Source organism: Musa acuminata, chromosome BXJ2-6 (genome assembly GCF_036884655.1).
Source record: "Musa acuminata AAA Group cultivar baxijiao chromosome BXJ2-6, Cavendish_Baxijiao_AAA, whole genome shotgun sequence".
Classification (NCBI taxonomy): domain Eukaryota; kingdom Viridiplantae; phylum Streptophyta; class Magnoliopsida; order Zingiberales; family Musaceae; genus Musa; species Musa acuminata.
The window spans coordinates 13,787,797-13,811,457 of record NC_088343.1 but is presented as its reverse complement, the minus strand read 5'-3'; the positions used below and the strand labels follow the sequence as shown (position 1 = coordinate 13,811,457).

At 37.2% G+C, this 23,661-nt stretch overlaps 4 protein-coding genes and 3 non-coding genes across 8 annotated transcripts; all 7 read right to left on the bottom strand.

Annotated features, from left to right (window-relative positions):
- Positions 1–4,529: 4,529 nt before the first annotated feature.
- LOC103988063 (psbP domain-containing protein 4, chloroplastic) lies at positions 4,530–7,195 on the bottom strand. Its single transcript, XM_009406573.3, has 5 exons — positions 6,560–7,195; positions 6,112–6,215; positions 5,874–5,982; positions 4,980–5,207; positions 4,530–4,882 (listed from the first exon to the last, which is right to left on the bottom strand). The coding sequence occupies exons 1-5, from the start codon at positions 6,834–6,836 to the stop codon at positions 4,818–4,820; spliced, it is 783 nt and encodes a 260-aa protein (XP_009404848.2). The 5' UTR covers positions 6,837–7,195; the 3' UTR covers positions 4,530–4,817.
- LOC135616024 (small nucleolar RNA Z279/snoR105/snoR108) lies at positions 7,083–7,186 on the bottom strand. Its single transcript, XR_010488253.1, has one exon. It is a non-coding gene; the product is annotated as a small nucleolar RNA Z279/snoR105/snoR108 (small nucleolar RNA).
- A 388-nt stretch (positions 7,196–7,583) lies between the features above and the next one.
- On the bottom strand, positions 7,584–11,209 carry LOC135615012 (pentatricopeptide repeat-containing protein At3g13880-like). The gene is made up of 2 exons (XM_065112961.1): positions 9,256–11,209; positions 7,584–8,685 (listed from the first exon to the last, which is right to left on the bottom strand). The coding sequence occupies exons 1-2, from the start codon at positions 11,004–11,006 to the stop codon at positions 7,932–7,934; spliced, it is 2,505 nt and encodes an 834-aa protein (XP_064969033.1). The 5' UTR covers positions 11,007–11,209; the 3' UTR covers positions 7,584–7,931.
- A 150-nt stretch (positions 11,210–11,359) lies between these two features.
- On the bottom strand, positions 11,360–12,455 carry LOC103988061 (uncharacterized). Its single transcript, XM_009406571.3, has 2 exons — positions 12,142–12,455; positions 11,360–12,044 (listed from the first exon to the last, which is right to left on the bottom strand). The coding sequence occupies exons 1-2, from the start codon at positions 12,311–12,313 to the stop codon at positions 11,512–11,514; spliced, it is 705 nt and encodes a 234-aa protein (XP_009404846.2). The 5' UTR covers positions 12,314–12,455; the 3' UTR covers positions 11,360–11,511.
- A 43-nt stretch (positions 12,456–12,498) lies between these two features.
- On the bottom strand, positions 12,499–12,572 carry TRNAT-AGU (transfer RNA threonine (anticodon AGU)). Its single transcript has one exon. It is a non-coding gene; the product is annotated as a tRNA-Thr (tRNA).
- Positions 12,573–12,676: 104 nt separating this feature from the next.
- Positions 12,677–12,750, bottom strand: TRNAT-AGU (transfer RNA threonine (anticodon AGU)). The gene has a single exon. It is a non-coding gene; the product is annotated as a tRNA-Thr (tRNA).
- Positions 12,751–13,016: 266 nt separating this feature from the next.
- LOC135615011 (regulator of nonsense transcripts UPF3-like) lies at positions 13,017–22,789 on the bottom strand. Of its 2 annotated transcripts, XM_065112960.1 has the most exons (12): positions 22,380–22,788; positions 21,091–21,197; positions 20,309–20,404; positions 20,091–20,189; positions 19,894–19,970; positions 18,008–18,115; positions 16,235–16,385; positions 15,285–15,355; positions 14,785–15,193; positions 14,572–14,693; positions 14,438–14,491; positions 13,017–13,709 (listed from the first exon to the last, which is right to left on the bottom strand). In XM_065112960.1, the coding sequence occupies exons 1-11, from the start codon at positions 22,517–22,519 to the stop codon at positions 14,465–14,467; spliced, it is 1,407 nt and encodes a 468-aa protein (XP_064969032.1). In that variant the 5' UTR covers positions 22,520–22,788; the 3' UTR covers positions 13,017–13,709; positions 14,438–14,464. The 2 variants fall into 2 exon arrangements, with proteins under 2 accessions (XP_064969032.1, XP_064969031.1); XM_065112959.1 differs by lacking the exons at positions 13,017–13,709; positions 14,438–14,491 and having other exon boundaries at positions 14,498–14,693; positions 22,380–22,789.
- Between the last annotated feature and the right edge of the window lie 872 nt (positions 22,790–23,661).

Here is a 23,661-nt window from a genome sequence, read left to right as displayed (position 1 = left end):
GCTACTCAATAAAAAATAATTATAATAATAATTAATTAAATTTTTAATCAAAACAAAAACTCATATGATGATAATAATCATGATAAAATATATATTTTTATGTGAAAATAAACATAATTTTATAATTTAATATATATGAATAATTATTTAATTATCCAATAATAATAATTAGAATTTAAATACCACAAGAAATAAAAAATTTCATTAATATGTCATATGAGAAACTATAATAAAAATTCATAACTTATAATTCTGTAAAGGACATAAATAGGCTAATTAATTCTATTTAATTAGGCAATTCAAAAATTGAGCTATAACGATTTAGTAGCCAACCGCTCAAATTGAACCCAACAACCACCCGAATCAATTTGTAATTAAGATCCAATTGACCTAAGATAATAATTAGATCAAAATCCAAATTAGAATAGAGTGGTCAAATTTCATCATGTCACTAAGAGAGGGGGGTCGAGGGAGTGAATTATGTAAAAATATTTTTAATTGATTTTAAATTTTATTCGATAATCAACATGTTTTAGAAACTCGATTGATTAAGTTAAAGTCGTAAGTAAAGATAATAAAATTAAGTCACAAGTAAAGAAAAAGTAAAGAGAAGCAAATCAATTTATAGTGATTCGGTCTTTTTGACCTATGTCCACTCTCAATTCCTCTTCCATCGAGACCACCAGTTTTCATTATCGATCTTCTTTCTAATGAACGAAGATCAACTATCCCTATTATAACTTTTTTCTTTTTCAAGCTTAGAAGATAACCTTTAAACTCTCTTTCTACAAAAGATCTCTAACCTCTTACAATTTAAAATTTCAACTTAATTCAAGAATAGAAGACTCAAACTATACTCAAAATGAGAGCTTAAAATACTTTAGTAGCTCAGTAATATATCCTTCATCAACCAAACTTAAGTTGGGTATTTATAGGCCCTAAAAAGTATCAAGAATGAAGCGAAAAAAATTAAATCCCTAAAAATTTTGAGATACAAGCAATACTACCACTAACACTAGGCGACACTACTGTCGTAACTTTTGATGTCACAAATCTAGACTTTTATAGTACTAGCATCATAAAATTTAAATTTTGAGTGGTACTATCGCTGCCCTTGGCACAGCTATTACTGCCATAGGTAGTACCATCGCTGAAAAGGTTAACAAAGCACAAACTATATTTATTGACTAACGTAAGCGGTACTACCACTTGAGCCTAACGATACCACCACCCAAGCCTGGTTTAGGTTACTAGTTTGGCCTTTTAACGGGTCCAATTAACCCAACTTCATACCCAATGGTTTTCTTGATATGTGAGCTTTATTTCGACCTAATATGGTTTTCTTGATTATGTAATCAAAGTTTTTTTTTTTTTTTTATGTCACTTATCTCAAGAGCATATTAGTCTCATAAACTTATCAATTGATTTCATCATTAAAATTAGATATTCAACAAAAATTAAAACTAAAAATAGGCTATAATCATAATTTAATTAAGGATAAAGTTTAATCAAAATTAATTTTGACCAAAGTCAAAATCCCTATCACCCAAACACCCCAAATACCCCTTCTCTCAATTTCCTCTCATTGCAACTTTTCCATTGCACGTGACCAATGCAATCTCATGGTCAATAATCCTTGACCGACACCCCTTTGTCGTGGATGACTTGCCACCGGTTTGGCAGCCATCTTCATGGCACAGCCTTGTCGGGCGTCAAGTTCCATAGCGACAATGCCCAACAGCCCGTCGAGCCCTCTTATCACTATTCATCCCACCATTTGACTATTTGTGTGTGAAACGGTGAGAAAGCAAAAGGTGTAAAGCGTGGAGGAGAGCAAATGGTTTTTGAAAGGTGTAAAGCGTGGAGGAAACGTTAAAGAGAGCATACGGTTTTTGAAAGGTTTGGTATAAAGCGTAAAGCGTGGAGGAGACGTGATTCGTGTAAAGCAAAACGGTTTTTGAAAGGTTTGGTGTAAAGCAAGACGTGTAAAGCAAAATGGTTTTTGTAAGGTTTTGTGTAAAGCAAAACTTTTTTTTTTTTTCTTTTTTCCTATTACAATGACAAAATTAACCCATTATGAATAAAATATAATTAATTTTTTTATCGTTAATTCGATTTTGTGTAATGAGCCGAATAAAAAATAAAATGATATAAATAAAATTAAGGAAAAAAATTAAAAGTAACCATTTGCTTTTAACTATTCCTGGAAATTAGAGAATCCCTATCAAAAATGATGTTTGGTACCACTTGTTATTTGTGTAGTTTTCTTTGAGATTTGCAAATACTTGCAAGACCTCTAATGAAATAATTATTATTTCATCAATCTCTAAGACATTTTGTAGTGTTTCCACATTCGAGGAGTCATGATTGATCAAATAAAAATTTCTCTCATTCTTGTAAAAGATTACACTAAGAGTACATTTGGTAAGACCACTTCAATGATTAAAAATATATTGTAATCATTTTCATAATAGCTCAAGTTTAGTTAAGTGAATTTAAAATAAAAATATACCTCGAAAGATATTGCATAATTTTGAAGGGCTTATTTATTTTGAAGCATAATTTCTATCTTGGAACTTCAATAGATATTGCATACATGATATTTTTTCATCTTAGGCTTGAGTGCACGAGATTTCAATTTTTTTTTTTATATAAAGAAATGATTGTTATAATGTATATAAAGGACTAATTGTTACGAATATTTTTTATTCTAGATTGATATAATATATATAAAGGAATGATTTGATCATGTCGGATACTTCAAATACTTTTTCATTATAAATAGATACATCACACGTAAGGAAAGTTTTGGATGCGTTGAATGTTATATATGCTTTTTTTTTTTACTAGGTTGGCATATTACACACAAAAGGACGTTTTGATCATGTTGGATGTTTCGTATACTTTTTCTTAGGCAAACACATCATGCTTAAGAGGATGCTCTAGGCATATAACATGTTTCAAATATTTTTTTATCTTAGATGAACACATTATGTATAAGGGGACATGTCAATCATATCATTTTGGATAGATGTATGACGTGCAAGTGCATACTTTTGATATGTCATGTGATTTGGATACTTCTCTAGTCCATGTTATATGTATCATATGTAAGAAGAGGATACTTTGGCTATGTCAATTTACTTTAATACTTTTTTATCCTACTTTGATTTATCATACGCACGATAGAGACATTTAGATACATCGGATGTTTATTTGTCCATTTAGATCGCATACGAGTGTGATGCTTTGGTCATGTGGAGCGCTTTACATGTTTTCTTATCTTGAGTGGATATATCGTAAAATAGATGGCTGTATCAATCACATTGGATGCCATGAGCATAAATAGTTATTACATATTTGTCTTGTTAATAATAGATAAATGGATGAGTAGCATAGTGGTAAATAAGGATCTCTTACTGACAAGAGACTTAGGTGGATGAAATAGCTGCACCTAATCTGGTTGGGCTAGGCTTGACTGGGATCAAGTTGGAATGGCTTGATCAAGTAGCTCGGCCATGGACCCAACCAATTAGTCTAGTGGTCTTATTCGATCAACAAGGGGTCAACAGACCTTATTTACCATTTATCTATTAACATAAATACCAAAATATGAATGTTTGTGCTAAAGTATTGTTATGCCATCTTGGAAACCATAGTTCAATTCCAAACAAAGCATTCTATATACCTCTATTTATTTTGTGTACCTTGTGATATTGCTTAAGCAAGTCGAAGTAGGAGTCACGTAGCATCATCTCGAAGGTGCTATTTATCCAATTTAAAGCTGCGGTTGACTTGAAGACAACTCGAAGACAAAATCATGTCTCATGGCATCGTGTGTGATAAATGCATCACTCGAAGAGATTCAAAGGTCCAATGTGTCCAATTTAAAGATCAACCGACTTAAGAATGAGATTGTCTTTGAATACATAATTGACTCGAGATGATACCAACTGTAATATATAATCAACTTGAGGATATAGTTAGGTCGAAGATACTATTGATTCGAGAATATGAACTAAGGATATAATAATCTACGCTATTACCTTAAGGACACTAGAAGGATGTAGTCGGGTGTGACTATCTTGAGGGAGCAACCTATATGGTGATATGATCGAATGCCAAAATATTTTGAGGGTGCGGTAGCCTGATGGGTATGATCATCGTGATGACTGTGTTCGACTTTAAGATGTAATCAACTTAATGATGTAACCAATTGGTTGATACCATCAACTTGACAATAATATTCTTAAGAAAACAATTCACATAGAGGTTGGAATGCATACCAAGTTTAATTTAGTGAAAAAATTATTTGATATAAAGTTGTCTCGTAAATACTTACAGATTATTAATAAGTGGTTCAATGATGAAATATTCCTCTGTGTGATGTGGCATATATATATATATATATATATATATATATATATATGAACAGTGAACAACTCTTATATGATAATTAAACCAAAAGAGAGATGCGTTATATTTCTTCAAGTTCTTTGGACTTGCAGAAGGTCGGTTTGAGCCTATCGTGCAAAAGCTTGTTTACTGATTGATGCTTGGGCAGCTCAGAAGGGCAACCTATGCTTCCAGTAATCCTAAATGATACATAATTTTAGCAAGGTGTACAATTTGGAGGGATGCAAGCTACCTAAGAAATTACAACCTCTAAGAAGGCAATCCATGGATTACCATTACAATTCTGTGCAGAAGCATCCCTTCTTTTTCTTCTTCTTGAGCAAAAAATTTCTTTCGTTGTTCAAACGATATTGATGACCGAGAACCATCCATCATTTACAAGATATCAACTTAGTTTGCTTCTAGACGACACGAAAGGAGTCCGCAATCTGTTTTAAATCCTTGTAGTGTCTCTTCCACTGAAGACCTGAAAACGAAGAGGAAGAGATTTCCAAGTTACAAGATCCATGACCTGTTTATCAAAAGAATCTGGTGATCGAAGAGTTTTCAGATATTGGTTTTACCGCTTCCTGTTACATTGAACAAGTAGAGTCTGTTTCCAGCAGCCGTAGCTGTGATTAGGACGTGAGGTGGTTCCAATTCAAATTGATAATATTTCCTTCCTGAATGTTCTGCTACTTCCATGCTCAATACTTTACCTTCTACGTTTTCACCAATTACTTCGGGGCCGAAAGCACTGATGACCTTGTCCGGTGGTCCAATCATTTCGATTTCTGCTTCTCCTTCGATGTCTACACAAGGTTCAAGTATAACATGATGAATGAGAACAAGAAATATCTTTAGGAAGACAAGAGTGTTTCTTGCAATTGGCATTTCCAAGAAAACAAAATTCTTCAAACGAATACCTGTAATCTCAAGCAAGCAATTCATTTTTGATAAATACTTTTTTACATTATCAAATTTGTCATTCTGGTTATTGTATGATACCTGTTTTTCAGTCACATCCACTACAAAATTCTATGATTATTGGAAGTCATATTTCATCTAAACTGATTGATAGATCCATGTGCCAGTATATGTGTCCACATGGAAATAACAATACAGTACTTGTACTGTAGGCAAGTTTAGACCTTGATATCAACACATCAAGAATCTGCACAACAGTTATATTAATTCTGGAATCATATTCGTCCGCATGAATTTTCTGAAGTCAATTGACAAGTTAATCAATCTTTTGTAGGGATAAGGGGAAACATTGATCAAGTAAAAGAACCATGCAACTCAACTAGATTTTCCTGAAAAGATTAGTGGAATGGTAAAAACAAGACAAAAGTTTCATTCTGAGTCTGAAGAGAACTAATTTGCTATCTGGTTGCCAGAACAAGCCTAATTTTAATTTGCTATTAAGTGCTATGGCAGAAGGTGTGTGCACAAACTATAGAAACATGGTACGATACCGGCAAATCGTCGAACAGGAGCTACGATAACAAACAGTCGGCCTTCCTTGGAGCTTGCAAATCTTAGATCAATCTCTGTGCCACCGAGGTCTGCAATCGATACGGGAACCTGAGGCGACACATGATTAGCAAAAGACAATTAGGTGCCAAAAGGAATACTTTTGTGCAGAAACGAGACGTAGCAATGAAGTCACATTCAAAGCATAATCCAAGGATGTCTTCCAGTAAGAACTTGTACCTCTTGCCAGCCATCTGGAACTTTGAAGCTGTATGGGATTATTGGACTCCAACCCACTCCATGGCCTCCGGATTTGTCATCCGGTCTACGATATTGCCTCCAACCTGTCTGAGCAATTTCTTATGAAGGGTTATCCAAACTGATTGCATACCACACTCGTACAGATGGTGATGAAACAGAGGAAATAACACAATGGATTTAACATCACAACCCTCTTAGACACTTCAGCAAACATGTTTCTTGCAGTCATATTTTCTGTGTTTTCTGGCTTAAGCAGACAAATAAATTACGCACTGCAGCAGCATCCATCTTGAGAAATTTGGTATAAACATTGTTGTACGAGATTTCAAGAAATAAATCATGTTATAAGCAGCCCAAAGATCACCAAAATTCATGAATATTGAATAGCAGAAAGGTCGTCATATAACTTGTATGAAGGAATACCAACCATTCTCGTCAGGCTCAGATAAGCCGGGGATCCTCCCGGCCAAGAGACCCTGCGTCACTGCCGACCCATCTCCAGGAGACCCCAACACCATCCCGGAAACCAACGACAAACTAGAAGCCAACGCGCACCTTCTCCCGAACAACCCCGTGGCTCTGTTCCCATCCCCTCTAAGTCCACCTCCGTTCGCTGCTACTGCGCTGCACCTCTTCGGATGGAGCTGATGTCGGGGTGCGTACGTCACCGAAAAGCTGCAGCTACTGCAAAGGGTGGATTCCATCCCTCCTCCAGCAAGACCGCAAGCTGAATCCCTCCACTTTTATCCTTCTTGCAGACCACGAGGACACGTGGTGTCGTGGCAATAAAGGATAGCGCAGCTAAAGAGTGGCCCGTGGTTTTGTGGTGGATATTCGATGAATGATCTCTGAAGTATCCAAACCTGTTAGTCCGATCGAACACGAAAAGAGCCCAATGATGCTGGGCTGTATCCAAACGAGAAAGTTTTGAGGTTTGCTTTACAGATTTTGGGATCAGAAGGGTAAAGATGGGAGCAGGCCCTGTTGTCGTAACAGGCTCTGGGCGGCTGCTCTTCACGCACACAGCGCGAGCTTTTACCACTCATCACATCCCGTTTACTGCCTGAAGGATCATGGTTTGTACAATCGACCCCGCTCAACTATATGTAGCCCGAAGCGATCCTGTCTTCTTCCTACCTGTCGATGTGGGACTAAACTCAATTCTGGACAGATCGAATCATGGAGATGCGGTATACATCAATTTGGAGATCAACTGTTATTTTTACGGTGGGATCATTCCCTACAAAAGACCCGCCGCTAGAAAAATGATCAACAATATCAATCAATTTGATTCCTTACGAATGGATTTACCTGTGTTTGCTCGGTGCTTGATAAATGGTTACAATGACATTCTACATGTTATCGTCACAAACATCACCGTTGAATGTTATGGATCAGCGTCGTAAACTGCAGAAGACATGCGAGCAAAATAATATTTGGTAGATCAGATAACAGCAATTAATGGTGGTTAATGTACTCTTCAAGATCAAAACTGTAGAGAAATTGCTTCTTTCAAAGAGGTAAAATGACTGGTTGCCGGTGAATTTGCTTGTCTTGTTTGTTCCTACATTGGTTCATCTTCCTTTTTCTTTTCTTCTTTGGGCAAAGATCGAAAATGTTGAAATTTGACTAAATTATGGACAGCAACTTTCCTTTTGCTCCATAAGATGTACAGTCACAGAACCAACAAATGCCCTCAGCATGTTTCACCTTGCTTTTTAGGCTTCCCTTCTGTTCAGTTGATTTCCAGAATGGCATAGTGAAGTTTAATGGCATTGCTGGTGTTGCACCAATTATAATTACCAGTAGTCCCCACAAGAACATAAGCCACCTCTAAACCGATGGAACCGGAAAGGATCTCTGAGGACAATCTCCCTCTTTTCACTCTCTGAGAACAATTTCATTGCTGTGTGACAGTCCACACACACCCTCAAGTTCTTCATAACACGAATTGGCGCCAACTGGGGTAGACGAATCATTCCAAGTGCTACTGCCAACTTCTCACTGTGATGGTTCACAAAACTTCCATTCTGTTTTGGACTGGAACCATTGATCTCCAAAGCCTCCATCTTGATATAACCCATCTTCTCTATTTTGGACAGCATTTCTTCTAGTTTATCATATATTGCGTGACTTTCAGGGTGGGAATTATCACCTGCCACAAAAGAATGAACCGATGCACCAATCTCAATCCAGCTAAGACCTGGTTCCTTCTTCACTCCTCTTTCTTTCATTAAATCTCTTGCCCTCATCGCAAAGGATTTCCTTCCTGCATCGAGGTACATATTGTAAAGTAGCACATATGAGGCAGGGGCATGAGGCTCAAGCTCCATTATTCGTTCTGCCGCATGTGGACCCATTTCAGTGTCCTTGTGAACTCGGCAAGAACCCAACAGAGCCCTCCATAGGATAGGATCATCATGAAAACATGAGTCTAGTATGAATTTCTCGGCATCAACCAACCTCCCAGCACGTCCGAGGAGGTCAACAATACAGGCGCAATGCTTTGCATTTGGATACAAGTTGTAATCTACTTTCATGCGCTCGAAATACCTGGCCAAATAAGATAGAAAAGACGTTTATCAGAATTCTGAAGAACTTCTGTGCACAAAGCCTTGTCAGCGCCCAAGAAAAACATGTTTATCAGATTTCTTGCAAACGTCTGTGCACAAAGCCTAGTCAATGCGAAGTATATTGCCTGAAGACAGGCAATAGTATTTACCACATATCTATTGACTAAGAAAATGTATTTTGGGAAAAGCATAGGAAAAATAATTGAAGAATTCAACTCTTATAGAGTTGTTTCTTTTGGGGTAATTAGAAAAAGATATAATCCTAGTCTTATTCCTCTCATTAGGGGTACTGGTGCTGCTTCTCTACAGAAGTTCTCTACTTGTGTTTACTTTTCTAGATGCTGCATGGCTCACAAAAGCCACCATCTTTCGCATCTATAGAATGTAATCTTATTTCAAGTGGTGAAATAGATCTAGAGAAAATCTAGATTTTACAAACCCTCTCTTGCTATACAACGTATGAAATCTTAGACGATACCTACGTGAGTTTATGTTTTGGGAAAAAATGGATTTAAAATTTTTATCTCAATTCCAGTTGCAACAGAATTACCTGAGTCCCTCATCAACCAGTCCTCCATGACTACAAGCAGTAAGAACACCAAGCAAAGTAACATGGTTTGGGGAAACCTTGCAACCTTCCATCTCCTTGAAAAGCATCAGAGCATCACTTGCACAACCATGTTGTGCATGGCTTGAGATCATTGCAGACCATGACACTACATCACGATTCTCCATCTCCTGAAATGTCTGATTGGCAGCATCAACATCTCCTGACCTTGCATACATAAATATCTGGGAGTTATTTATAATGGTGAACCAATTAAATCCCACTTTAATGGCATAACACTGGATCTGCTCTCCAGACCTTGCCACAGCTAAATTTGCACAGGCACTCATCAAACATGATAAAGTGAAGTGGTCAGGCTTTATGCCAATGCCCAACAAATCATGAAACAAGCTCAGTGCCCACTCAAAATGGTCTACCTGGATACATCCAGATATCATGGATGTCCAGGTGACAATGTCTTGCTTAAGCACAGAATGGAAACATTTGAATCCTTCCTCAATGGAACCTGAGCTCGAATACATCTCAATTAGTGCACTTCCAATATACTCATCACGCTTGAGGTTATTCTTGAAAATTTGTCCATGTATTTGCTTCCCCAGCTCAAAATCATGGGGGAAGTTACAAGCTCTCAGCACACTTGAGAACGTGAACTTTGAAGATCTCATTCCTCTCCTTTGCATCTCGGAGAAGAGACATACGGCTTCATAATTATGTTCATTATTTCCATCTGTCTCCAACCGGGAAAACCCAGCAATCATGGAATTGAACACAACAACATTAGGATCAGGCACGGAGTTAAAGACCATGACTGCTTCACTCAAGAGGCCATTCTTTGCATACAAGTCTATCATTGCACTGCCCACAAATACATCGGAGTCCAAACCAACTTTAATTACACACCCATGAACCATCTTCCCAAGTATAACTGAATTGCTAAGGCTTGAGCAAGACTTGAAGACACCACCAAGAGCAAATGGATTCGGCTTTATTCCCAACCGGTGCATCTTGGCAAAATTCCTGAGTGTCTCCACATCCCAACCAATCCGAACATAGGCTGAGATCATAGAATTCCAAGAAACATCATCCAATTCGCTTGAACTATCAAAAACAAGACTCGCATCACTGATCCCACCACATTTCGAGTACATATCAATAAGTGAGTTAGTCAAGAAAACACGCTGATAAAATCCACTAACTAAAACCATCCCGTGAATCACTTTCCCCATCTTCAGGTCCCCAATTCGAGAGCACACACTCAGTGCACTAGCATAGGTGAAATGATCCAGCTTAGTTTGCACACTCCTTGCCTCGTTAAAAACATCCAAGGACTTGCGGCACACTCCAACTTGAGAGTACCCAGTAATAAGCGAATTCCAAGAGACGGTATCTCTTGTAGGCATTGTATCAAACAGGCGTTGTGCAAGGGACATGTCGCCGCATTTGCAGTACATGTTAAGGAGAACGTTCTGCAGAAACATGCAAGGTGTGAAGCAGGCCTTGATAATGTGGGCATGGACTTCCTTCCCATGGATCAAAGACAGGGATTTTGTGGCAGATAGGAGGAGTTCAGAGTACATGGGTTGAGACAGTGTGGGTGGAGAGGGAATTTGGATTTGGGTTGGGAAAAAGGTGGACAAGTGTTGTTTGGGTGATCTGTATAAGCTAACATGCTTGGGAAATCCTTCAAGGCATCTGCAAGTATGCTGCCTTATTATCATCTGTGCTGGTCTCATAAAATTTGGTGGTTATTGGGATACATGAACTATGAATTTATAGCCATCAATATAAATACTAGATACCATTCAAGGAATTCAAGTAATGAATACAATGATGATCTCTACAATGGCACAACAAGATTGCAACCTTTGTTTTGTGATGTGTGGCTGTGGGACTATGCATTGTGGCTGAGAAGAGCTATGACCTTCATGGCGTACCTGAAACATCATATAACCACTCAGTTGATTTGGTCTCTTTCTATTGGGTTTCCCTTATTATTTGAATGGGCCCAAGATAGATGAGGCCCACTTCAATGGGGCCTCATCATCATCATCATCATCATTCAATCAATGAAACCATGATCATAAGCTTGGTTCCAAAACCTCTTTGTGCTCATTATTTCAGCACAGAGCTCCATTATTGTGATCTTAATACTTTTCATGGCACTACACATGATTACTCGGTGTTACAATATACTTTATCCACCAAATCATGCCAAATTAGCTATTGGAAGGCTTCTACTCAGTACAAGCTTGCAATCTGCGGGCAACAGAAGACCTGCACCTCAACAAGAGTCGCTTTAGGCACGTCTCCAAACACCGACTCCTTCCCGTCCTCCCTCTTCGCATAAGACAGCCCCAACCTGGACTTGGCTTGTCTCAGATCACCGACGCCGGAGCTTGCGTCCGGCCCCGTGAAGACACCCATCACCGGCGTAAGCGGCGGGCCGATGAGTAGGCCGTCAGCTCCGAACTGCGGGCCGCCTCTCGCGTAATCGAAAATAGCGGCGCCGCTGCCGCCGACCTTGGGCAGTATGACCGGATCGTCCGCTGCTGCAGAGCCACCGGCCTCCTTCCAGTAGAAGAGGAAGGCGTCGAAAGTGTCGTAGTAGTCGTCGGTGCTCCTGTATCCCTCGGGGTTGAATGCTCCGAACTTGAAGGACGTGGTGGTGTAGCCCACCACCACACAAGGGCCCTTGAAGTCGCAGCAGCGGTGGAAGTCGACGGCGCTGAAGCCGTCGATGGAGGCCCTGTAGCAGCATTTCAGCTCCCTACCTGTTCCATGAAACATGGAGAGAGAGAGAAGAGAGAGAGAGAGAGAGGTGTGTGGCTGGCGTCCATGGAAGGAAGCAGCGAGATCAGAAGTAGGTACCTCTCAGGTGCGTGTTGGCCACTAGTGATCGAGAGCAGGGGAGATCGATGTCATGGTACTTGTGTGGAGGTTTCTCCTCTGCTTTCCGGCGCTTCCCCCAGTCAAAGAGGCTTACAGGCGTTGTTGTATGCCTTCTCGGGAGGATGGAAGTGGAACCAAGCATGCAAGCCATGAACAGAAAAGACGATATCCCAAGCTCTTGTGCGCTTACCTGCAGCAGTTTTGGTACATACAATTCTTATCCAAAAGCTGATGAACTCCTCACCATGACACGGACAACCAATCTCCATCTTCTTCTCGCTCCTGAGATTTAGTTGAGCAACCAACAGATGCGAACGGAAAAAAATAATTAATAACTGCTTTCATTGAGATTTGAACTCAAGACCTCCCGCTTACTAAACGGGTGCTCTAACCAACTGAGCTATGCAAGCTTCACATATGCGAACTCAAGGCTTATATTAAATATGTTCTTCTGATTCTTGAGATTTTATTGAGCATCCAACGTATGCGAACCGAAAAAAATTTAAGTAACAACTGCTTTCATTGAGACTTGAACTCAAGACCTCCCGCTTACTAAACGGGTGCTCTAACCAACTGAGCTATGAAAGCTTCACGGTTTAAATTTATGTTAAATTATATAAATTATATTTAATCGTAACTCATATTACCCATCAGTTGTTGCCGATGCATAAATGTGACCACACATGCGTATCAGATCAAAATTCATTGCCATCCAAACAAACCTATCATCAAAATCGAAACAACAATACAAATCAGTATCGTGTCAAGAAATGCTTCGATTAGCATATAAAATTAAACCTAGGATGCAAGTTAATATAGTTAGAATGAATCATAGAGTAATCAGAAGAACAGAATAAGGCAACACATGAAAACTGTGTTCATATATAAGTCAACAGTAATTTCATCCGCAGACCTTTCCGAGAGTGCAATCCACAATCAACTCATTTTGACCACTCTCTCAATCTCATCAACAACTAAATACAAACACAAGGCACGGTGCTTAGAACAGGGGGTTTCCTACTATTACATAAGAGCATTCTGCAAATCAAGAAATCACATAGGCACCATGTCGTAAGACTTCTCCAACCTATGAAACAATAGCCAGATAGACGCACTGACCCCTTAAGTATTCTTTAAATTCTCTAACCAAGAGCAATTGACTAAGAAAGCTTCCTTGTTCTTCTGCAATACTTTCAGGTCTTCATGCCAAAAACATGGTAACCAACCAAAACTGTTCAGAGCGATAAAGACACATCTTCCATTTCCAACCTAAGAAATCATCCATCCAAGCACCCCATTCATCTTTGCAACTCGCAGACCCATTAGCTTATTTATTTCACCTGCTAGCGTCTTTTGAGCATGCTGCCTTTGATCTAGTTGAAGCTGTTATTCCTCGCGAGAACAATTCGGCAATAGCATACTTTAAGCAGCATTACCTAAAGAGGGTTTGCTGTTATGCACTTCACAGGATCCAGTAGTGAGAGTAGACTGAGCTCCACAGCCAAAATGTTGCTGCAGTTTGACAAATCCACAGCAATACATGTATCCTGCGGTCAAAACATAGTAAATAGGTCACAGAAAATAGTGGAAATAATACAAGGAACCAAACATGAAGTATTGGACAACTAAGAAGTAGCATACCCAAAAAGTTTGTATTCGATAAAATGAAAATGTTAAGGTGAATGTGCCACTAAAAAAGGTAAAAGAATATATTTCCATTGGTGAAGATAAAATGAAAAAGAAGAGTTAAAGATAGTATAAACATAGACCTATGAATGTTGTCCTTAGAATACATGAGACAAATAGTATTTAGTGGGGTGAAAAAAAAGGAAGACCCAGAAAGACATTATTAGGAACTACAAATATAGATTTAAATTTGATTAATTAAACTAAGAATATTATTCTGAACATAATTCAATATAGTGGAACCCAAATAGTTGAGACATTTGTTGTTACTATTGTTTAGCAATAAAAATGCAATCTAATTGAGTTTACAAACAATGGCTCAAAATTTGAAAAATAAGGGTTATGGTTTAGACTACAGCCAAGGAGTATGGTGCTAGATATACTAACAGAAGATGCTAAATAGGCCAAAATGATGATTTAAGATTGCAGCTTATGGAATCCTGTGCTATATGCAGGAACTATATATCAAAATTTGCCTCCATTTTTCATATATATCATAGTCAAGTTTTAGTTGAATATTTGGTAGGATTCAACTGATGCTCAAAAAGTAACAAAAATCTGATATAAATTTTCAGGTAAATAATCTTACCATTCATAAGAAAATTCACGAATCAGATCAGGATTTCTGAACCCATACTTGTCTCTGCACATTATGTAGGAAGATTAAATTCAATCGTATGAAAGGAGGGTGCGGTTGAGAAATACTATCTTCTCATAGTTCACCTCATGGGAACTGTAGCCAGTGGATCCTCTCTTGGAACTCTTTCCCTCTGTTACACTCAAAGAGCCATCCACTTCCTTTATATCTCGTGCTAATCCACGACGGCCAACATGCCTATGATAACCTAAATACATTTGCAAACAATCAGTCATGTATTAGAAAGAATAACGCACAAAAACATTCAATTAGTTTGCAGTAAAATGACAGGTACTCACCATTCTCCACTGCAGAAAGACTGACTCGTCCACCTCTATGAATTTTCATGTCCTCACTTCTACTGACAAAAGACATGTCAGATTTTCTATCTCCATGACCTATTGACCTTTCATAGGCAGCAGCATGTGAATTACTATCACCATCAGAAACAGAATCAAGTGATCGATTATGTGATATATAATCCTTCACATTTAAGCTTGCATTGGGAGGCAAAGGTGGGCGCTTGTCCTTCTTCGAATTTATCTCGTGTATTTGCAGCTCAGGATGGGATGAAGATAAATACGAACGCCCTTCCCTTGAGAGCATGCTTTTAGTGATTCTTTCACTTGCCTGGTGTGTAGATGATGAAGTTGGTGACCTTTTTACTAAAGGCATAAAAACCTGCCGTTGCGGCACTCCTCTAGATGGCTAGACAAGAATATCAAAAGCAGTAGCTACAATTACAAAGATTAGAATACCAAAAAGGTTACATAATTCACAAAAGCAATCAGTTGCTTACATCAGAACCTTCTTTCTCTTTCCCTTTCAACAGCATGAGTTTGCTCTTTCCGCATTCAACAGCTCCAGAAGCTACAAAAGTCCCAATAGATCCAGCTACTTAGTTAAAAGAAATCAGTGATACTGTTATATGAGAGAAAAGCATCTTGGAACAAGCATTCATGAAAATCCACAGAACTGCTGTGGATATTCATGAATGCCCTTTTGTAGCTTAATTAATTGATCAGTGAAACTAAAGGATGCCCATAAATTAGAACTCCAAAAACCTAATACTGCTGTGGCAGCAATAGTGGGCACAAATGCAAGTGAATATCCACAGTCAGGATAAGGATGTTCTAGAAGAAGAGAGAGGGGTGACAAGCAAGTTGTAAGCTTAATTAATTGATCTTCAGAAGACAGCCAACTTATTGTAAAAAACAATTTAACAAAACCCTCAATAATATAGTCTCGCTGACAAATGCCTTCCAGAATCTCGCTGATTATTCTTCAACCATGAGAGTTTCAGCAACATGGATAGGCATGTTGCATGAACTTTAAATTTACAAGAAGCAATTTACTTCGAGATCATACAAATGGAGTAAAACAATAGTTATTAAATAAAATGTTTCATATCTTGATCAGGGAAAGATACCAATCCATTGTGTACCATGCATCAGTATACCTCCATGCCACCCAGTAGAGGTCTGACAGGAGGAGGGGAAGAATTGAAAAAGAGATAAAGAGGGGAAGAGGATAATACAATGCTAGCATACATATTATAATGCCAGTTCTATTTTCCTGTAAATACAGCCAAAAAATTGCAAACAACCTTAACTGAAGCATCATATGGTAAGCCTAATCTAAAATACAGTACATCAACATATTCAGAAAAATAAAGCAGGTAGCCAAAAAACCTATTAGATGATATTTGAATTAACAATATTCACAGAGTGAGAATTGAACAAAACATACCAAGTTCATCTTCTAAAGCTTCTTTTCCCATTGCAGAAGCTACAGACACAGATTTATCTACTTGAGGCTGCTGCTCTTCTCTCCTCGACATTAATATGTAAGTTGGTTTTTCTTTGGCACTCCCCTTTTTCATATTGTTCCTTAGAACATACTGCAGAAAGAAAAAGTGACATCAGCATCATTGCTAGATTAAAGAAGGTTTTTAAGATGGCCCATCATAATGATGTCTCTAGGTGCTTTATGACCATGGCCCATGCCCAGAAGCAACTATAATCATTTTCAAATCAAGAAATAAAAGTGATAATCCAATTGATACATAAGATACATGAGAACATTGTGATTCAACCATTTTTTTTGGTTCAGCAACCAGCCCGACTCGCCAGGCCTGATCTGGGTCATAAGATTGCACGAACTTATGGCACAGATGGTGAGTTTAACAACCTTGTTTTCTGCTGGTAGGAGCAAGGTTGCATATATTTTCCCTCTTGAGACCAAAAATTTAAGGAGTCTCATGCACTTGGCCACCATTTTGTTGTACAGATGCCAACCATCAGAAATCTCAAAGAACACTTAAAAAATTTCTTTAGTTGGGCATCTCCTAACCTCCATGAACTAGCAATTGCAGAACATTGATACAAGCTTCCATGTTTCATTTTCACAAAATTGAACTCCCTGAATTGACGGAAGCACTGAAGGCACAGGTTGGTTGTAGTGTAATAGCATATCATGTAAAATGCCAGTCAGAGAAATTACCATGGATTTGTAGTGAGCAAGAAAGGATTATTAGCTTTAGAATTGACAGCATTAGGTATACTCAGCCATTTTTGTCCAAGGAGAATATTGAAAAGAACATATAAAGAATTTTGGACTCTTCAATTCTCAGGTTTTTTGTTGTGATTTGTGTGTGTGGCAGAGCACAGAAGGTTTAAACATTTTTTGAAGCCTCAAGTAATTCCTAACAAAGATTTTCTTCAGGCAACTACTAAATTTGAAAAAAATGTAGTGAGAACTGGGATATCCATCGTCCAGATTGTCCAAATTCATCAACACAAGTTTACAGTTGCTTCTCTATCCTACATGCATTAGCACCCTTTACAAAAAACCGTGGTAAAAGGTCTAGAAACCTCATTGTACTAAATCTTAAAAGAAAACAACATTTATCATGTACCAAAAATGGTAAAACATGTAAACAATTTAGTCAATACTTCTACACCTACTGCTACTTAGGCACATACTTGTGGACAAAATAAATTATGCTTCCTTTGACATGACATTACAGCGGTTAAGTGGATTCATCTGTAAAAGATGCTGCTTTATGATTGCACAGAGAGATTGGAAGTGTAGACTGCTTAAATGGTGAACAGGGATGCCACGAAGTGTATGCTCATCATTTACATAATGAGGAGAACAAACATCAGCAGAAAACAAGACATTAAACTGGGAACGAAAAGCACAATAAATAATTAAAAAACACACCAGTGATAACATAAGATCAATTCAGAAAATAAAAAAGAAGTAACCATTTCATAGCAAACTGGTGCAGTAAAAACAAGAACTCAGAATGATATTCAAAGGAACAGTTAGTAATGCTAAAGAAACTTAGATTCCTCGCCAATTAATATTTTATGAAAATAGTTATAACCAGAACAGGCTCCAGACTAAACAAGTAAAAAAATACATAAGCATCATCAAGAAAAAAAAAAGCTTCAAATTCATGCACCACCTCAAATCAATTCAAACTGAAAAATAATAGAAAACTAAAGAAATGCATACAGTTGAAGTAGTGCCCTTGCGCTTCTGAGGGCCTCTTTTAGAAGAACTTGAGTTGCCAGAAGAAACCCCTGAACCTCTTCTGTTGACTTTACGACCACTTGATAGTCCCTGCAAAATAATAGTATCTTAATGTCTGCAATAAAAGTTATAGCTTATACCCAAGGATGAAGTATCGATAAATTTATTTTGCAATAAATCTGAAAGCCCAGCAGAGCAAACAAGCAGAAATTTTGGTGCACATCATATAAAACCTTCATATAAATAAACCAATTAAAATATCCACACACTTTTCAGTTTGATACATAAATTAGATGTTCAAAACTGTCACTTCGTAACAATCATGTCCAATTTCCTCATCTGTTGAAAAGCAGCTATCACTTGTAGCCATGTAACTTTAGTAACAACAATGAGAATTGCAGCTTTAATGAGCATAAAGCATGTTATTGATTACTTGAAATTCATATAGAAATCACCGCTAGTAACTGATTATTATGCTATATATAGTATCACAAAACTAAGTATCAAAGAATCATACTATAACCAACTCCATAATCAAAATATATGTTATAATGTCCACAATTAGTCAATTAACTACAGATCTTCAACATCTTTTTATTTTTATGATCAACATAAGGACTAAACATTTTCTTTCCAAACAGAATTATATAATATAGTGGAATATTACTTCTCATTACAACCCCAAGTCAAAGTTATGCGGCTTTTTCCACGAAAGAAAAGAAACTCGATAACATATTGCCTCTTTTCATAGGTGGACAATGAGTTATATGCCATCTCATGTCATGGTGCTTGTGTTATGAGTACCATAATTTCTTCCATTTCAACTGCCAATGTGCCAAACAAAGCCTGTCAGGATTCTCAATTCTTCCTCATAGACAACTTGAGGCATGCATGATGGCACAATGGCGGTTTCACCCCATGGCATCCCCTTGCAGCATCTAAGAGGCAAGTACCACTTAGGTTATAAAGGTAAATCTTCTAAGATAGTTGCAAAACCAACCATGCCATCGAATCAAAGCGTTAGATCATGTTGCAAGACCAACCATGCCATAGAATCAAAAAGTTAGATAGTTAACAAGAAATGTAAAAAAAGTAATGATCAAAGATCAGATGTCCAGATTGATGCGTGGTTTACAAGATTGACAGGGAATAATTGTTATTGTGAAATGCTGGAAGTTACATCAGTGCATCATTGAGGAAACAGTGAAACATAACATTTTGGTTTTGGACATAACCAAAACCTTTCAATGTAGTCATGTGCTTTTTTATAAGACAATGTGGGGAGACTCTGATCCAGTTTTTCCTTTTTGTTCGTGCCTTATTTACTTAAAACATCACTACAACAAAATTTAACTAGTAATCATGCCCTAAAATACAATTAAATTCAACTCACTCTCTAGAATTTCACTTCAAAACAAAATGCAACCTATTGAATCATGCTTTATTAAGGACAGAATCCATTTAACTTTACATATTTCTTTATTAGAACCAAGGTTTTGTGCAAATTAGCATTGCCAATTCTCAACTCAAAATTATTCTTTTTAAGTACACACAATATCTTATTAGCTGCTACCATATTCTGAAGCAACTTTTTAAAGTTAAAATATTAAACGACATAACTGCAACACAAATTTATCCAAGGTAGAATATCTAGTGTTTGGATCAGTTTGGTCTCCGTGTAACTTCAGTCTGACTTGGATTTAAAATGTTATATGGAAACCAGGTCAACTTAGAAGGGCCACCTGTGGCAAAAACACATTTAAAATGTTTCCTTATTTATGTTGGATACCAGAAATGTATGACAAATAGCTATGTTAATTGATAAAAGATTAAAACAAAGTAGTAAGTCTACAAGATTCACATTGTACCTGAACGCCAACTTTAGCTGCTCTTTTTCGTCGAACAAAATCCATTAGAGGTGTTATAATAGGTGTTTCCTTCGCACCTATAGAATGGAAATATAAATTCGTCAATGCAATTATTAATTTCTTGATTTCATTGTATCACTGAGCTACCTAATGTAGCACTTCCTAGGAAAAAGTATCATCCATATATTAGAACTGACCAGCTCTTTCAGCTTCCTTCCTCTCCAGCTGAACCTCAGCACTAGGAAGATGTTCCACCGGCTTTGATATAAGCTCAAGAAACTCCATATATTCAGGATCTAGTTATTCATCAAATAACTGCTAGTGATTAAAGCAAAAAAATACTAAAGGACATAAGTCTAATATGTCAAGTTCACACTCACATGAAAAAAAATTGAAAATGGATAGAAAGGTGTACCCTTAGATATAGTCCCTTCTCGACCATCCTTCTTTGACCATATATTTGGAACTTGTTGTGAAGGTGCATACTCTACAAGAGCCTTAAACTGGGCACCTGGGATAACATTTTTCAAAAATCCTTCATATAAAAACTATACCATAGATTACATGGACAAGATTCATGAAAAGTCTTAAACAGTTCTTAATACAGAATCACATTAGGACACAAGACAGCTAGCTTATTACAAAAATCTTTACTGTTCTTGAAATGATTTACATGTCAAGATCAGGCTTTAGCATCTTAATTTAGAAAAGAGAAAAGAAAGGCCCTCTGAGAAACTAAGTGTACAAGTAAACACTGAATGCTAGAAAGAGAGAAATACTTTGCAGGATTAAGGCTAAAGCATTTTATACTGCATGCTCTAAAAGCTAAGTAAATGCTCACACTAGTTGCCCACAAAAACATAATTGTTGAAGACTTCATCAACTAATCTGCAGTGATGTGGTCAATCATGACCTTAGATGACCTAAAGCACCAAACCAAAAACTAAAAACTCATTTCAACATGGTACCATGTTTCCTACATGTAATACAGAACCTATTACATGATCTCGAAGTAATGTGAAATTCCTGACAACACAACCAACAGGTCTTTGAGAGAAAGTCAAGTGTATCAACTCTGTGCTTCTCAAAACACATTTCCACTTGCATAAATATGTTAAAACAATACAACTTTCAAGAAACTATAAAATAGAGATTCAAACTAAGTAGAAGTGATAAGAACAAAATGAAGTTAAATACCCTTCTCATTGACAAAAATGTGTCCATCAAAGAACTCAGCAAACTCAACCACATCTTCTGGGTTATTGAAGTTAAGATATGCTCGAGAATGTATTTGGTCTTTTTGGCTGCAGAATTGAATGGATATCATAAAAAGGAAAGAAAAAAAACTATCAGTAACACATTAAAAACAGGAGTACAAAAGAATATCTGAATGTACATATCCAAGTTTAGTCAGCCACTTGGCCCAAGAATGCTAAGTACTAAATCTATTGAATGTATGGTTGCTGTAATTAGCACAAGCAATGGTTATTTAATATTATATTTTATTGCATTCAGACAACTAAAACAATGAAGATAACCTATAGATCTCCATATGCCAATTTTACAACCTAAAGTGACATCCGATAGAATTTTAAAAAGTTGCCACAAGAGCAGTGTGTCTGCAGAAATATAACATGAAGATTTTAAGAGAAATGTCATAAGTTAGTAAACACTTTTCTTATATTCAGTTATACTCTTCAGATAAAAGCCATGGAACACAAAAATGTTCTGCCAGAAAAGAGATTAACAAATAAGCAACAGCCACAACTGTATGCAAAAAAATGAAGTACAAATATATGAACCTAAAGAAACATATTACGAATAAAAAGACAAAATAAATTTACTGCCATTTAATGGATTAAAGAATCAAAAACATCCAAGATGTTTTCTTCTCAATGGATTCATTTTTATCCTACTGGGAACTGAAAGAAATAATAAATTTAACAGTATAAGTTATTGCACAAAAAAGGAAACATAAACATATATGAACAATTTTTCATCCAGACCCTAAATCTACTATACATATTTCATGGTTCACTTGATAATCATTATCCCATATGAAGCATGTGAACTAAATCAATAGTTAAAAGACACCGATAAAACTTTTCAAACAATTTTTGCTTGGTTAGTTCCAGCCTGGCTTTGTGTAGATCACTAAAAGATCATAAACATCATGGAATCTTATAGCTCGGCTAATTGGGAGAAACAAGCAAATGGACTTATCACCTAAAAGTGCAATGCCAATTCAAATTTCTTCAAAAGAATTACTGCAGACATAAAGACCAAATCGCCCTGAACAAACGCACTACAAAGTTAGGGCCTCCTGTAAGACACTTGAAATAACAATAAAGCAGATTCCGTGAACCAAGATCTCTATGTTTAACCACCAACATCACGTTGTCTAATTATCAAATTCCATGGCACTTGGAGCCGCAGAACCAACAACCAAAACGAAGTCGTTTAAAATAGTAGCAAAACCCCTTTACCTGTTCTTCCCGGGACGAAAGCACACCCAATCGTAGCGGCCGGCGAACCTGCCATCGATCTGCTCCATCAGCACCGACTGCGAGATCGCCGGCGGCAAGTGCCGCATCACAACCTTCGTCCGATCGGGGGGATCCTTCATGTGTTCCACCCTCAAAACCCCCACCCCCGACCCAACAATTCCGCAAGAACTATGTCCCAGAAACGCCAAAATCACGGTCGGCGCTACAAGAATCCTCCGCAGATTCGTTTCTCTTGCCCTGGATTCGATCGAGAGGATGGTTAGGGTTTTTGCCCCCGAACTAGGGTTCCGATCTGAGGTCTCGAATCAGCGTCCAGAGGATGCGAGCGACACAAGAAACCGACCCAATAAGACTGAAGAGGGAGGCGAGGAACATACATTAAGGACGCGAGTTGCGCACACGACGGCGTACATAACTTAGCGTACACTCGAACATCAAGTAACATATCGAGCAGTGCTCTTTTACTGCTTGTGAGTGACTCTTCGAAGTACCTGTCCCGTGAGTGGATAGTGCTGGTGAAACAGGTGGTGCCCACATCTGACGCCAGCTTCCAATCAGAAGATAGGTCGGTGAGACATCGACATCATGGCCTTCCAGAACTTACGTATACGTATACAGGTCGACCAAATCAGGTCTATGCACGAATCTCGATGACACCTATCAGGAGCTTGTGTGAATTTCAAAGAACGAATAATTATTTTTTTTTTCCCTTTTGTGCTAATTTCATCTCAATAATGCCAATGCGATTTGCTAAATGTGCATTTCATACGAAACATTATAGAATTTAATTTGGTAGCGTACATAATACAAAAAAAGTTAAAATATTACTAAAATTCTATGAATTGAAATGTAATAAATATAAAATATTATTAAATGTCCATTATCAATAGTAAGAGCATTCATAATATTATTAATGTAATAAATATAAAATAATATTATGAAATATTATTTTATATGATGTATTGATTGGCAATAATACATGATTTTTTTTATTGTTGAGTTTTACGAAAAAAAAATTTAAGGCATCATTTGAGAAAAATTGAAGTCTAGAAATTAGTATTCATAATATTCATCCAAAAGATAAACAAAGATAATATATTTCTTTTATATTAAGAATATTACACACCTACTTATGTAAAAACAAGCTTAAAAAATTGATTAACCTATAAAAATATTTTACTGAAATCTTATACCTTTTTTTTCTTTTAATCTCATTTTTTGTCTTTTCAAAAAAAGAAAATATATCGAAAATTAATTCGAC

Excerpts from the sequence above, each read along its gene's own strand:
- LOC135615011 (XM_065112959.1), bottom strand. The coding sequence starts at position 22,519 with ATGAAGGATCCCCCCGATCGGACGAAGGTTGTGATGCGGCACTTGCCG. Across the intron at positions 16,386-18,007 it reads GCAAGGGCACTACTTCAACT|TATGTTCTAAGGAACAATAT; the intron begins GTATGCATTTCT and ends TTCTTTCTGCAG. Across the intron at positions 14,694-14,784 it reads TCTTTCTGCAGTGGAGAATG|GTTATCATAGGCATGTTGGC; the intron begins GTGAGTACCTGT and ends AAATGTATTTAG.
- LOC135615012 (XM_065112961.1), bottom strand. The coding sequence starts at position 11,006 with ATGAGACCAGCACAGATGATAATAAGGCAGCATACTTGCAGATGCCTT. Across the intron at positions 8,686-9,255 it reads CTGGTTGATGAGGGACTCAG|GTATTTCGAGCGCATGAAAG; the intron begins GTAATTCTGTTG and ends TTATTTGGCCAG.
- LOC103988063 (XM_009406573.3), bottom strand. The coding sequence starts at position 6,836 with ATGGAATCCACCCTTTGCAGTAGCTGCAGCTTTTCGGTGACGTACGCA. Across the intron at positions 6,216-6,559 it reads ATCTGAGCCTGACGAGAATG|GTTGGAGGCAATATCGTAGA; the intron begins GTTGGTATTCCT and ends TTGCTCAGACAG. Across the intron at positions 5,208-5,873 it reads TCCTGTTCGACGATTTGCCG|ACATCGAAGGAGAAGCAGAA; the intron begins GTATCGTACCAT and ends AACCTTGTGTAG.
- LOC103988061 (XM_009406571.3), bottom strand. The coding sequence starts at position 12,313 with ATGGCTTGCATGCTTGGTTCCACTTCCATCCTCCCGAGAAGGCATACA. Across the intron at positions 12,045-12,141 it reads GGCCAACACGCACCTGAGAG|GTAGGGAGCTGAAATGCTGC; the intron begins GTACCTACTTCT and ends TTCATGGAACAG.